At 36.5% G+C, this 15,892-nt stretch overlaps 1 protein-coding gene across 6 annotated transcripts in view; it reads left to right on the top strand.

The window, feature by feature from the left end:
- The window catches only part of HACE1 (HECT domain and ankyrin repeat containing E3 ubiquitin protein ligase 1), a 102,336-nt gene that overhangs the window by 72,409 nt on the left and 14,035 nt on the right, over positions 1–15,892 (top strand). For all 6 annotated transcript variants that reach the window (XM_037064952.1, XM_037064951.1, XM_037064950.1 and 3 more), the window contains 3 exons: positions 843–992; positions 1,514–1,710; positions 12,244–12,375. In XM_037064952.1, the coding sequence (XP_036920847.1) occupies positions 843–992; positions 1,514–1,710; positions 12,244–12,375 (479 nt within the window). The remainder of the gene's footprint in view (positions 1–842; positions 993–1,513; positions 1,711–12,243; positions 12,376–15,892) is intronic.

Below are 15,892 nucleotides of genomic sequence, written 5' to 3'. Positions count from 1 at the left end.
ATAAAATTTACCATTTTAACCATATTAAAGTGTTATAATTCAGTGGCAGTAAGTACATTTACAATGTTGTGTAATCATCACCACTGTTTCCAGACTTTTTTTCTTGTAAGTGGAGTCATATAGTCCATTGCTGTAGATTGTGACAGTAATTGATAACTGTTGCTTTGCCATTTTTACTTTTACACATCAGTGGTATTATACTTAATTGATTATTTGCCATGAGGATGAATTGGTTGACTTGTGGAGTTCAGTGATTTTCTGATAATTATTAAAAGGCATCAAGTTCATAGATTTAGTCTGTCACTAAAGAACAGTTGTACATTTAAAATTTTTAGTTATTCTCTTGTAGTGCCCTGTTCTGTAAGAAACAAAAAATAGTAAATATCTACTGTTCTGGGCCTGAATGAGACAGTGCCCGAATTCACAGCCTAGTAGCTATTTCCCCACACTGCTTAGGACAGCCGCGCGCGTGTGTGTGTGTGTGTGTGTGTGTGTGAGAGAGAGAGAGAGAGAAAGAGAGAGATCTTTTAATATATTATTTCCGGGATCTCTCTGACAAATCTTCTAACTTCAACAGTTAAAAGTATTCTAAAATTTTCTCTCTGTACAAAGACTTGCTGTGACACATGTGTGTGAGTTGAGTTAATGATCATCTTTTCACCTCCGGTTCCAACCTCCAGTTCCACTAAGAGCATATAGTCCACAAAGAGCATTCCTGTGGAAGTTTATACATAGCTTCAGTTTTGCTGAAGTTTTATATGAACTAATTTATCTGCATTAAAATGATCTCTCTTCTGTGTATAGGTTTTTTAAATAAATTATTTTGTATTTATTTTAATAAGGAACAACTTTTCAGCCTAATAGCAACTCCTATGTAAACCCTGATCACCTGAACTATTTCCGGTTTGCTGGACAGATTTTGGGATTAGCACTGAACCACAGGCAGCTGGTCAACATTTACTTCACAAGATCATTCTACAAGCACATTCTTGGTATGGCTCTAAGGTTATTTCCACAGACATTTACTTAAGGTGCTTTTCTTAAACTTTTTAGGGAAATCTAATTTGGTAAGTAATGGCATTTTGGACAAGATCATTTTTATTTTTATTAGAGATTATCTGTATATGTAAGTCATTTAAATGGGGGCTTGAGAGGAAGAAAAAAATACCTACTCTTTTGCTACAAAAAGTTTTTTTTATTTTAGTGTATATATAGTTATGCTAAGATTGCATTTTGATATGAATATACTGAGAGAATTGGTACTTTTTGAAGTTTATAATTTCCTGAGTAGCTATTTCAAAGAAAGATTCCATTGTAAAAATGTAGAAGAAACATAAGCTTAAATTAACAGACCTTCAAATTCAGGAATTAGCGTCCGTTTAAATCATGCTGTGAATTTGATTATATTTTGCAGTTTTACACAATATCTGTAGAGGGCAGTATTTTACCATTAAATAGATAAGGAAAGGCAAAAAACTCGTAAAATATGATTGCTGTATGTTTACATTTGTAGGTATTCCTGTAAATTACCAAGATGTGGCATCTATTGATCCAGAATATGCCAAAAATTTACAGTGGATTTTGGATAATGATATTAGTGATCTGGGTCTAGAACTCACTTTTTCTGTTGAGACTGATGTATTTGGAGCAATGGAGGAGGTGCCTTTGAAGCCTGGGGGTGAAAGTATCCTGGTGACACAGAACAACAAAGTAAGTATTTGAACTTTCACCTTAGGCATTGCTTGTAGTTTGACCCTGATATTCTGACGTCTCCTGGCACTAACTAAAAAAGCTTTTACTGTTAGAGTTTAATAACATTTTACAAAAGATAAAATATTTAAATTAACTACACCATCGCATATCAGACTTATGGTTAATAAGATTAAAACCTTTTTTCTTTCCTTTAGTTGGATTATAATTCAAGACAGCTTCAGAATCGTCTAACTGTAAAAAATAATGTTCATGGAACCATTTTTAGACCAGCAATTTAGTAATATACTGACTTTTTTTAAGCCAGAAGAATTGGCCATTGTTTTAGCTAAACTCTTCAAGCCTCAGTTTTCTAGTCTGTAAAATTGAGATAATAATGCCTCCTATAGAGAATTTTTACTAGCACTTCATAAACCTAAAAGCACGTTACAAAAATTATTTGTTATTAGATAGTTTTTTTAAAATAAAAATAGGCTTTTAGTTTCAGATATTTACAGGGTATTGGAGACCTAGACTAAGATATATAATTTTACTTTTTGAAACTTAGATACTGTACATATAAACAAGCATGAAGTTTATCTTCGGCACATAAAATTAGGAACAAGTTTTTCCACATTTATACTTGGAAATGTTTTAGTCTACCCTCTCATTTTACATATGAGGATACTGAAGTCTAAAACAAGGGCCAAAACCCAGGCCTCCTAGTTGCAAATCTAATGTTCTGCATACTATTTACAAAATTAATTATGTTGAGGAAGAGCTTACTTGAGTTTAATATAATGAGGCCTATGATGCTCTAAAAATTAAAATAGTAAAGTGCTTAAATTAACTTTTAAAATCTCTATTAGCTTGCTAGTAAATGAAAATATTTTCAAATTCTTCTAATTTTTACATTGCCCAACCTTACAGTGGTTTGTTACTGTATTTTACACTGGAGACGTGCACTCAATGAAGTGTCATGAAGTCATAGACTCTTTATTATAAACAAGAGATTGCTTTTCACGAGGAAACCTCAAACGGGATTCCTGTCTGGGAACGCTGTGTCTGTGAGTGGCTTCGGCACCCCTCTCAGATACGCTTTAGGTAACGCAGTGGAAAGGGGGAAAGCCCCATTGACAGTTGCACGATAGATACCTATACCTGTTCCTCCTGCTGGCTACCTTCCTTTCCACTATGATGCGATATTTGTTTAGATTTTTAAAAATTAAGGTTTTATTCTTTTACAGTTAGTCTTTTGTTGAAATCTAGAAAGAAGGGAGATATGGAAAAATAGTAACAAATGAGAACATACTCACATTGAAGGCATGCTCTTCATCTTGATTGTAGTCTGAGGCTGGAATACTTTTGTAATATTAAAGAGCTTGAAACTTTGGTTTCTAAGTTTAATACATTTTTATTCAACTATCTTAACTAATTGCTTGGTTGATTACAGGCCATTCTTTTTCAATAATTAGTTTTAGTAATAGACATAAAAGCAGTATCTCAACCACTAATATGTTAATTCTTTTCAGCTTTCATTTTTCTGATGTAAAGTTTTTCACAATAAATTGAACTTCTTCATTTTCTAATATTACCAGTAACAGTCAAGTTTAATTTTATATCTAATTGTTGATGCTTAAACATAAAATGTCATTTAATAAACAACCTGATTGTTAAATATTCAAATCTTTAGAAACATACCAACAGCTTAAATTTATCACTCTAAATACTTTAAAATTGTTAAAGTATTTAATTTACAAATAAAAGTTTCAAACCATGTTCTTTAGAGGTGTTTTTTTTTTAACATGCATTTTTGTCATGAACTTTTTTGTTACTTTAGGGGCAGCCTTTTATCTACTTACCTTTATAGGTATCAAATGATAATTGTCACGTTTGGAGTTCAACTTCAAAATTTATAGGCGTTTTGAAGCTTAAATCACTTGCCAAGCTAGTTAGTAAGAGAAAGCCTATGTAAGCTGATCTCCACATGGGGGAGGCATTTATTCCTCAGTTTTATTGAAAGGCTTTGGTAATTATAGAGTGAAACCAAACAGATGAAAATACCTACCTTTGTTTAAAAAGCAGTACATTAAAAAATACAAGTGATGTAAGGCAGAAGACAATATATTGGTTCCACATTTGAAGTATGTTGCTTTTTTAAATTTCATTTTGTATCTGTCAATGATTTGTTTTAAAATCTGAGGAAAAAACCTTGGTTTCACTTTTGAAAATAGCTGAATTACTAGGAGCTATTTACATTTAAATGTTTTTTAATTTTTATTTTGTTTTGCTTTCACTTTTTTACTTCTAATTTCATTTGTAAATTCTTGATGAAAAACTGAAATTGTAGAACTGTGAAGTCTGGAGTTAAAAGTGACTCCCCCCTCCCCCCCCTTAAATCTTCAGTTATAGCTAACAGCTAGAAATGAAGAGTAAACTGCTTGCAATTAAGTGTTAGCAACACTTTTACAATACTAATCGTCAAGTTCATTCTGGCTGGGAGAGGGGACATGGGGGTGGGATGAGACAGGATATCGGGGAATGGAGGAGGTGGCGCGGAAGTTGAACAGAGATCGCTACGTGGTCAGTTAGGAGGAAGGAAGGGTAGAAGGGAGTGCTCTGTGCCTACGGGAAGTCGCGAGATGGACTGAGCATGTGTTTGGGGAACCACAGAGAGAAGAGACCTGTGGATCTTCGCTTAGATTGTGAAGTGAGTGAGTGGAAAAAGATGAGGCGAGGGAGGTAGAAAGGGGCCAAATCTGAAAGACTTTAATTCACAATTAGAAATTAGAAAATTATTGAAGGCTGTTGGGGTGATTGCAGATGCCACAGAGGGGAGTAACATGATTGAATTTCTGGTTTTTTAAGGAAAACACAAACTCAGCTTGGAGTGTGGAGGATGGATTGAAATGGGACAATACTGGAGTCAGGTCAGCTGAGAGGATGTGGCATTGGTCTGCGCAGCATGCGGGGGGTTTGTCAGACAGCGACAGTGAGGGTGGACAAAGTTAGATAGCTTTCAAAGACACAGAACTTACAGAACCTGGTCATTAGTTGTTTGGGAAGATGAAAAGAACACCTTGAACCTGACTGCTGCTTAAGTGGATTGGCCCCCAGAACAACTGCTGGTGTTGCCATACTGCTCTTCATCAGTCTCATCACCATGAGTCTGGTTTCTGGTGGTGATAACAGCACTGTCTCTTGAGCCCTTTGTGTATATTTCAGGTATTTGAGATGTGTTTTTTGTGCATTTCTCACTTATTATAACAGCCTTTTGAGATAATTATTCCTACTTATTGATTGTGGAAACAACTTTAATATTAAAGCATCTGACATTCATTAAGTGCTTATAATGTGTTAGGCACTGTTCAGACTACTTTATGTGAAGTGTAGATATTTTTTCCTACAAGTCAGGAAACTGAAGCATTAAGAATTTAAGTAGCTTTCCTCCAAATCACATGATGAATAAATGGAGCTAGGATTTGAACACAGGCAGACTACAAATTTCAAGCCTGAGTTTGTAACTATGACACTGTATATTTCTTTTTCCCCCTCACCCGGGGATATTTTTCCATTGCTTTTTAGAGAGAAAGGAATGGAGAGAGGAAGGGAGGGAGAGAGACATGGATGTGAGAGAGAAACACTGGCCCTGCTGCCTCCTGCATGTGCCCGGACTGGGGATCTAACTGCAACCTAGGCATATTCCCTGACTGGGAATCCGACCCACGACCCTTCAGTAATGGGTCTACGCCCCAGCCAACTGAGCCACACTGACCAGAGCAACCTATGTATTTCGTTAGTAGTTTAGTAACTGTCTAAGGGCTCAAAATTAGTAAGTAGTGGATCCTCCATTTATTTATTTATTTATTTATTTATTTATTTATTTATTTATTTATTTATTGAAATTAAAAAAAATTTTTTTTTAGGGCCCATTTGGTGGGTGTTTATTTCCCCCCCAAAAAAAACACAGTGTGGTGGAACCATCTAATGCTTTATTCATTTGGGGAACATTTGAATCCTTACCTTACAATATGGACTAGAGGTTTCATTTTAGTGTTTTTTATTCTGTTGTATAATCAGTCCTGTACTTGCCTAAGGGGAGGGACCAAACCTGTTGCCATAGGTAGTAGCCACACTGTTAGGCTTTATATTATCAATTGCCCACCTCTGTCCAATTTTGCAAAATTATGAAAAAATTTTATTGTCCTATTCAGTGGGATGTCCTAAAGTGTTGACTTATTCTTTAAAGTGAGTCCCACAATTTTGTGAAAAATCAGGTTACTGTGACACCCATAGTTTGTTAACTGCTTTTTTCAAAAATTTTTCCTTCCTCCCCCCTTCCCTTCTTCCTTCCTTCCTCTCTCTTTTTGAGTAGGTCAACTTAACTATTTCCCTTTCTAGTCACCTCTGTTCCTCTGCTGCAAGTTTGATTCTTAGCATAGATTCCCCATTCCCTTACCATCCAGAGTTCTCTCACCCTGATTAAGGAGCAAGAATAGAAAATTTCTTTTTTTAAATATATTTTATTGATCATGCCTTTACGGTTGTTCTATTCCCCCCCCCTTCATTCCCCTCCACCCTGCACGCTCCTTCCCCACCATTCCCCCCCTTTAGTTTATGACCGCATGTCTCAAGTTCTTTAGATTCTGTATTTCCCCTACTATTCTTCCCTCCCCCTATCTATTTTCTACCTACCATCTATGCTACTTATTTTCTGTACCTTCTACCCCCTTCTCCACCTCCCACTTCCCTGTTGCTAACCCTCCATGTGATCTCCATTTCTATGGTTCCTCTCCTGATCTAGCTGTCCTCTTAGTTTGCTTTTGTTTTAGGTGTGGTTGTTAGTGACTGTGAGTTTGCTGTCCTTCCACTGTTCATATTTTTTATCTTCTTTTTCTTAGATAAGTCCCTTTAACATTTCATATAATAAGAGCTTGGTGATGATGAACTCCTTGAATTTGATCTTATCTGAGAAGCACTTTATCTGCCCTTCCATTCTAAATGAAAGCTTGGCTGGATAAAGCAATCCTGGGTGTAGGTCTTTGGATTTCATGACTTGGAATACTTCTTTCCAGCCCCTTCTTGCCTGGAAGGTCCCTTTTGAGAAATCAGCTGACAGTCTGATGGGCACTCCTTTGTAGGTGACTGTCCCCTTATCTCTTGCTGCTTCTAGGATTCTCTCCTTCATTTTAGTCTTGGCTAATGTAATTATGATGTGCCTTGGTGTGTTCCTTCTTGGGTCCAACTTCTTTGGGACTCTCTGAGCTTCCTGGATTTCCTGGAAGTGTATTTCCTTTGCCAGACTGGGGAAGTTCTCTTTTACTATTTGTTCAAATAAGTTTTCCACTTGTGGCTGTTCCTCTTCTCCTTCTGGTACCCCTATAATTGAGATGTTGGAACATTAAAGATGTTATGGAGGTTCCTAAGCCTCTCCTTATTTTTTTGAATTCTTGTTTCTTCCTTCTTTTCTGTTTGGTCATTTTTTTCTTCCTTCTGGTCTACTCCTTTGATTTGAGTCCCAATTTCCTTTCCATCACTATTGTTTTCCTGTGCATTTCCCTTCATTTCCATTAGTTTAGCCTTCCTTTGTTCCTGTAATTTGTAACTATAATCAACCAATTCTGTGAGCATCCTGATCACCAGTGTTTTGAACTGTGCATCTGATAGGTTGGCTATTTCTTCGTCGCTTAGAGTTATTGGCTCTGGGGCTTTTGAGTTCTTCTTGAGCCATAATGTCTTGGTATGAGGGGCAGAGCCTTAGGTGTTCACCAGGGCAGGGCGACCCAGGTTGCTGGGTTGTGACGCTGTATTTGGGGGTGAGGTCAGAGAGGGGCAATGGCGATCCCCTCTGCTGTTCCCTGCCACTGGGGCCTGTGCGGTCTGTCTCAGTGCTTGCTCCTTTGCCTGGTTTATCTGCCCAGGAATGTGTGACCGCTGTCAGCCTGCCACCTTGTGCTCTCACTGGGTCTGCCCGTCGCAACCCCACACCTGGGATCTGCCAACCACTGCCCATGCGCCTGGGTCAGTCTGGCCGAGATTTCCAGTGAGACCCCACTCTGACCCAGCTCCACCAGTCGCTGGCTCTGCCCCTCTTACCGGTCTGGCTGAATGGTTCATTGTTGTTGGACTTCCGTATAGTTCAATTTTCTGTTTTTTGGTTGCATTTTTGTTACTAAAACTTTGTTGTCTTTAAACTTGGTTGTGTGAGGAGGCACAGTGTTTCCACCTACGCCTCCATCTTGGCCAGCGGATCCTCAGTTTAAACCAAGGTCTGTATGATTGTGTAACTGCTAGGCTTCTCATTTAGTAAGTCAGAGAATATGAAGAAAGTTGCAAATAAATATTTATTGCATTTTCCTCCACTTCATTTTTATATAGTTAATACCTTGCATTTTATTGCTACTTCCACTTGATTTATTTTACTCACAAACACATCTGATGCACATAGAGGCACAAAATAGAAGTTTGCGTATATAGTGGTGGATTCCTTATTTTATCTACAGAAAAGTATACTGTGAGAAATTTTTTCATTACTTGGAAAACTTTTAAAACAATTCAGGTCAGAGCTTCTCCACATTGAGTGTGTGTATTACTAGAGCAGATTTTAAGTTATCTTTAATATTTCTCTATCTACAAAGAGAACATGCTTTTCTTTGCATTTTTGTAAGTATATTCTAAAATTTTACCAAATTCATGAAATGGTAACCTGAAGAATCATTATTTTCAATAACTAAATGTTCTTCAAGGAAACTGAAGTAATATGATTTTTACCAGACTATCAATGTTTGTAACTAATCTGTGACCTTAAAAATAAGAACATACTCATCCAGAAAAAATTATTGAAAAATATTAAGTTGTGCCCTGGCTGGTGTAGCTCAGTGGACTGAGCACGGGCCTGCGAACCACACAATTGCGGTTCGATTCCCAGTTGGGCACATGCCTAGGTTGCAGGGCAGTTCCCAGCGGGGGGCGCATGAGAGGCAGCCATACATTGACATTTCTCTCCCTCTCTCCTTCCCTTCCCCTCTAAAGATAAATAAATAAATCTTTTAAAAAATAAATAAAGTATTGAAAAAAGAAAAATATTAAATTGTAAGAACATTTCTGTCCTTTTTCTTGTATTCACTTATCCCTACAAAAGAAACTTGATATTCTTTTGAGTTCTAGGGAGAGAAATTTTCAGTAGTAATTCTTACATAACAGAGTAGTAACAAGTGGATAAATCCAGGAAGGAAGCTTTTATTACCAAAGAATTTATATTCAGTTCAGTGAATTATACCAAAATTAATGCCATTTAGACTATTAATTGCTAAAAAATATTCAGACAGTTTTATAAATATAGATAAGTTTATTGGTTTACTTAGAGGAGGGAAAAGGGACATCTTGTTTTCACTGTAAGAGTTTATTATTTTTATAAATATGGTTTATTTAGATATTTTTCTACAAAGCGTGAAAAAGAAGAAAAATAGCTTCCAAAAATGTGTCAGGTTTTCAACATCACCACCGTCCTTCATGAAAAGACATAATTTAGATCCAAAGCAGTTGGAATTTTAAGGAACCCTTCTAGGTAGTGATGTTGGTCATTATACACATTTGGAAGAGTAGGAAATTATTAAGACATTCCTATAACTAAACCTGTAATGTAACTGGAGCATAATGTCAGAAGTTGCATCTTCTTAATCTTAATGTCATTTTTTCTTTCTCAGTTACTTTTTGTTTTACCTTTGTTGTATCAGTTATGAGGCTCAGAGGTTCAGCTAGAAGAGTTGCTAGGGTTTTTGCTGTTGTTTTTGTCTCCACACTGCGGCTTTCTAAGTCGAAAGCTTTATATACATCAACATAACTATTCAGTACAAGTACTAACTATATACAGATTCTTGTGTATAGTTTATTCTTCAATTTAAGTCTACTGCATCTGATACTATTTTATGCGCTCAAAGAATGAACAACAAAACTCAGGTGGGAGCAAATACGCCATCTGTTGGGGGATGCAGGATGCTCCCCCACCTCCCTTACATCATAACATCTCTTTTAATACCTTAGAAAAGAGCGAGATTTTAGGTTTGGTTCATATTTAATGTTTGATTGTACAGTCTTTATGCCAGTGTTTTGCAGACTGATTATCATCTGTATGTCCACTGTTTCCTTAAGGCATGTAAGATTCTTGATGTAGATTGCAGGGCGTAAGTGTGGAGGCGAGGCACCGGCTGCCTGCCTAAGCAGAGGGAATGTAGCCAGTGCGTTTCCATAGCACTGTGTGAACAGTCAAAATGTTAGTGCATAATAATAGTGGCCTTTCATAGTACTAATTACGCAGTGTCATCAAGAAAACGTTCCTGTGTGTTTTTTGGTTTGAGGACGTGCTGGGTAAGGAGGCAGAGCAGTGTATTTTAGAAGCTTTTGGACTTAGATTTTTTTTCTGTTTTCTGTAGATTTTAACTGTTAAACAGTTATTTTTCACTACCTGGAAAGCTCTTATTTTACTGTTACTCTCAGGGCTATTTATGATGGCTAGGATTTTATTGCTTTACTGAGAAATAATTTAGACCAAGATCCATTCACATTTAAATTAACTTAATATGGAGACTGGTATCTGAGGGAGTTGGTTTTTACTAACTGACATCCAATAACTGTGAACCAGAGCTACAGAAATAAATGTGGAAAACAGTGTTTGATGGAAGAGAAGGGAACATGTGAGCAAAGATTAGTATACTTACGAAAGTTAATTTCTGAAAATCAAATGTAGAGTGAAAAATAGTAATTAACTGATAAAAAAGAATGTGTACTAGTCTAATAAATAGACTGCAATGGCAAACTAAAATAAGTGTACTTCAATTTAAAATCCTTTACTTTCATACTTCATAATTTATTAAGGTCTTGAGTGATGACTATTGAATAGTGCCTTAAGATTATAAAAGCAAAACCTCTTGAGGAAAAGCTATTTTTTGCTAGGGAAACATAGTATCTCATGTAGCACCTTAAACATATAATTAATGGATGAATGGGGCCAAAGAAATTGTAATGTTGAATAAGCAGTTTCAGCTAGAGCAGACATAAATATCAGTATAATCATGGACTAATGTGGAAATCATTGCTGGTTATCACTTAGAAGTGTGTTATTATATAATACTTCTTAATTGGCCCTGGAATTTTAGCTTTATGTTTCTATTTGATTCTTTGGCACGCATTTCTGCCCTGTCTAGTAACTACCTGTGTGTAACTTGTAGTAGCTGATTAATTCCTATACAGTGGAGAAAAGCCTTTGGTGGTAGGGAGTGGGATTTGGGGATGGGAAAAGGTTAAATGACAGGGGTAGCAGCTTTCCCTGTGCCGGCTTGTACAAGGAGCCACCTGGGGTTTGGGGCTAGGTGGGAGGAACTCACTGTGACACTTCTGTGGCTCTGGGATATAAGGAGAATTCATAGCCAGAAGTCAAATCTAACTTCCTGGCTCAGCGCCTGTGGTTTTTTGGGAGCTGGGGAACATAATCAGGTAAGTGCCAATGATCGAATAAGTAAGTAAAAGTAAAGGAAGAGTCTAAAACAGGCTTTCTCCCCTTTGTGTTTAGAGCATTCATTCTTGGGAAGTGAGAATTACATATGGCATACTGTTTTTAAGTCAGAAAGTTTCACTTAGATGTAATTTAAAATAGATAAGTGATAATAATTGATAGGGTACATATGCTAATTTATTCTGGTCTGAGCCAAAATGCATTTTTATTACCAGTTAAATTTTTAAGTGACACTATTTCCTATGATGATGATGTATTTTAAAATAAAATGAGTAAAAGTAGCTTAGCTTAACTCAAAATCAAATCAGCTACACTTAAACGAGCTATTTTATCAAGTTCTAAGTATGTATTAAATGAACTTGTTGAATGTATGCATGTACCACACAGTTTTTGAACACTTACAAAGTGGCCATCACTGTTTTTAGGAGCTGAAGACCTATGCTGGTAAACCAGACAGGGACCCTGCCTGCAGAGAGATTACATCCCAATGAGACTTTTGGTCAGAGGCACCAGGAAGTATGAAAACACTGAGGCCTGAACAAGCTTGTGCTTGGGTAATACAGTGAGTGAGCAAGGAGAGAGTGGAAGGAAATGAGATGAGAAAGCAAGGCAGAGAGGCTAGGAAGGGAATTTGGGTTTTATTCTAAGTGTCCTGGGAAGTTAGTGTAGGGTTTTGGGCGGGAAGGTTATGTGATCTAAATTATATTTAAAAAACCACTCTGGTGTGGAGAAGGAGTGGTACAGAGTCAAGATGGAAACAGGGACACCAGATGTTGCAGTGATTTAGGTGAGATGATGATGACTTGGGCCAGGGTGTTAAAAGTGGGGGATAATTTTTGGGAAGTAGATGTGATAGCACTTGCTGTTAGGATGTAGGAGAAATCATGGGTGATTAGGAGTTTGGCCTAAACAGTTTAGTGAATGGATATTGGTGCCAAATTAATTCTAAACTTCACCTCTTAAGTGAAAAACGATTATATCAACATTATCTTAAATATGTGAAATTAAACGTCATCACAAAAACTGTTTTCTTTTTTTAATAGGCGGAGTATGTCCAGCTTGTTACTGAACTTCGAATGACAAGAGCCATTCAGCCTCAGATCAATGCCTTTCTACAGGGCTTTCATATGTTCATTCCACCCTCCCTCATACAACTGTTCGATGAATTTGAGTTGGTAAGGAAGAGCATCAGCTCCTTTGTTGTTGCACAGCAATACAAAACTCCAGATGATGTAACTCAGAAATAATGTTGGAAGTCTATGATGAATGGAGTAATGTGTAAGATTTACGGTTTAATGTTCATGTTTAGAGACTTGTTGCAACACTTATGTTTGTTCTTCTTTTAAGCTTAGTAACCAGGTTAGCAATTCTTAAATGTGAAAGGGAGTGCCGTGGTGACAGACGAAAATGGAGTGTTATTTCCGAAGTACTGGGGCGGGGCGGGGGGCCGGTGGCTAAAAGCCAGTCTTCCAAAAGCAAAATTTCCATTATTTCTGGATTTTTTATTTGGCTATCTGTGGTAAAAAGGATATTGATACAAACGTCTTGGGTTTTCAAAAAGAAGGATCAATTAATAGGGTTTTCCTTGTTGTATTTGGGTCATCTTTTCCAGCTTTTTATTTCATCACATATATAATTTTGTAATCTTTCATTTCAAACCTCTGTGGAGTCCACTCTGTTTGTTGGGCTCTGATCCCTAGTGAATATTTTGTTAGACTTCATTAATTTGCCTGCCCTTTACTGTGATCTTATGGGATTTCTAATTTTATATAATCTGTGTCTGCATTTCCCTTTATTTCCTTTTTCTCTTTTATTTTTGGTAATAATTATTTTTAAATCCTATGAGTTTTTAACTCCTTAATAAAACACAGTAGTATTTTAAATAGAGTATAGCTTTTAAAAAGTATAATTTAGAATAGTAAATTTTGGATTAATGGAAAGTACCCTTTGGTTTTTATTGTTTAATAAAATTAGCTTTACCCTGTGCTTTTCGTTTTAATATATGAATAAGTACAATGGTGTGTGCATTTACTTTTACATATATACCAATGTTTTCATTTGGTCACTCATAGTGTATCTTAGTACAGTAGTGGACAGAATTTGCTATTTAATTTAGAGGTTCCTTATGACTTAGTTTCATTAAATATCAGTTTTGAGTTTTTTGGTTTTGTTTTTATGTTTAAGATTAATGGTCTTGTTTAACATAGACTTGTCTGGTTTTTGCATAACCATAAAAGTTACTTTTAGCATTTAAAATGGAAGAGTACTTATGAACGGTTAAACAGAAAATTAATTACTTTATTTCTTGTACCTGTGGTGTGAAAAATCAATAGTAACATAAATAATTAGCAAAACTTTGCCTCATAATTTACTGATACTGGTAAGTCCTGTGAAACTTCCAGAATTACAATATAGAGAGAAAAAAGTGCATGCACCATAAATGTGTAGTTTGATAAATTTTCACAAGCTGCCCACACCCATGAGATGAGCATCCAAATCACGAAGCTGAAGCCTGGCACCCAGATGGCCCTCCTCTGTCCCCTTTCACTCACTATTCCCGGTCATGGGTAGCCACTCTCCTAACTGACGATATCATAGATTACGTTGCCTGTTTTTGAGCTTCATATAAGTGAAATAATCACCTTAAATATATCTGACTTCCTCGTTCATCATTTTGTTTGTGAGAACTGTAAGTGCTGTTACCTGCAGTACAATTTGTTCCTCTTCATTGCTGTATGGTGGTTCGTTGTATCATTGTACTTTTTGTCTTTTTTACTCTTGACGAGCATTTGGGGGGTATCTTTTAGTTCTGGGCTGTTTGGAACAGTGCTGCTATAAACATTCTGGTACACTTCTTTGGGAGAACATAAGAATGCGCTCTGTGGGTTATATATCTTGGAGTAGAATTGCTGAGGGATAGGGTGTGCATTTATTCCATTAGCATAGGACTAGCCAATAGTTTTCCAAAGTGGTATGTCAAGTTACACTTTCACCAACAGGTGTGAGAGTTCTGGATGTTCACATTCCTCACAAGCATTTGATAATTTCTTTTTTCGTTTTACCATTCTCGTAGATCAGTAGTGGTATTTCATCATGATTTTAATTTGCATTTCCCTTATGATTAATGAAGTTGAGTGTATGTGATATGTTTATTAGCCATTTGTGTTCTCTGATTTTGAAGAGCTTGTTCAAGTAATTTGTCTGTTTTTCTGTTCTCTGTTTTTATTGTTGTTGTTGTTACTGACTTGTAGGACTCTGTAGGAGTCTTCGTTAGATGTACATATCGTAAATGTCTTTTACTGGGGTGTCCTGGTGAATAAAAGTTTTCAGTTTTAACATAGTTTATCTTTTTTTAAATGAATGTAGTTTTTTATGTCCTGTTTAAGAAACTGTTTCTTATTCCAAGGTCATGAAGGTATTTTTCTTTGCTTTCTTCTAAAAGCTTTATTTCTTTGTCTTTCACATTTATTAGAAGTTAGGCTAGGATTCCTGGTTCCTTAGACTCTAGCTTTAAAACTAAGTTGAGCTGATTCAGATGGTAGGATTGTTCGGGAAGAGAAGTGTTAAATAGGATAATAAAGATCTTTCATCTTCATAAAAAGTTATAACATGATATTCATGAAATAGGTCAAGTTTCTTGAGAATAAAGCCTCAGTCATTTTAATTCATAATTATTAACAGTGAGAGCATCTTAATATTATTAAAAGCTTACTCTAGCTTAGAAGGGAAGAAGATTAAATTCAGATTGTAAGAAACATGTAAAATTCATTCTTACTCCCTTTTGACAGGTCTGTGTCAGGATCTAGCTACAGAACAGAATTCCCCAGCTAGTTCAAGTAAGGACATAGGACGTTTTGACACAGGGATTATTCCAGAGGCGCAGGCAGTGTTGAGAACAGATGAGATTTGGTGAGGCATCCAGAGACTAGTAACAGTGGAAAGGCGTTATCACCTCTAGAACTGGAGAGACAGGTGGAGGAATTACTGTGAAGAGCCCTGTGATGAGGGGATGGGGCTGCTGACAAGATGTGCTGGAGCATGGAGGGAGCAGAAAATATGCTCACCTCCAGACTTTGGCCTGTTCTCAATGGGGAAACCCAACCTCAAGCCAGCAGACAAGAGAGCTCGTTTGTCAGCATCAGCCCCCTAAGGAACAGAACAGTGCAAAGAAAGATGGAGAAGGTATTTGTGGGTGCCAAATGGACCCTAACCAGAATGCCGTCATCTAGTTAAAACTATTGTATGCAGTAGTAGCATGGCAAGAACCAAAATACTAGCAGTTCTCAAACTTTTTGATCTTAGGACCCCCCCCCCCCACAACAAAAGCCTTTTTGTATATGTGAGTTATATTAATTGGTGTTAGCTGTATTTGAAATTAAAATAGAAATGTAAAATATTGTACTGATTTTAAGTAAAGAATTCATTACCTGTTAACATAAATACCATTTAAAAAATGAAAACCAGATTTTTCCAGAATGAAGTAAAAATAAAGGGAACAGTGGCATTGTTTTACAAATTTCTCTAATATCTAGCTTAATAAAGACAACTGGGAACTTATATCTGCTTCTACACATTATCTATTGTGGTATCTGTTGGTTGAATTATATGGAGAAAGTCCAGCCTTAGATAAGTTGAATAAGAGAGATGCCTCGCAGACTGCTGGATCAGGTTTCAGAAACACCCAAGAGTTTT

Source organism: Sturnira hondurensis, unplaced genomic scaffold (assembly GCF_014824575.4).
Source record: "Sturnira hondurensis isolate 20B ecotype Veracruz unplaced genomic scaffold, ASM1482457v3 Scaffold0015596, whole genome shotgun sequence".
Taxonomy (NCBI): Eukaryota; Metazoa; Chordata; class Mammalia; order Chiroptera; family Phyllostomidae; genus Sturnira; species Sturnira hondurensis.
The sequence above is the reverse complement of the archived record's forward strand: the minus strand, read 5'-3'. Positions and strand labels throughout refer to the sequence as shown.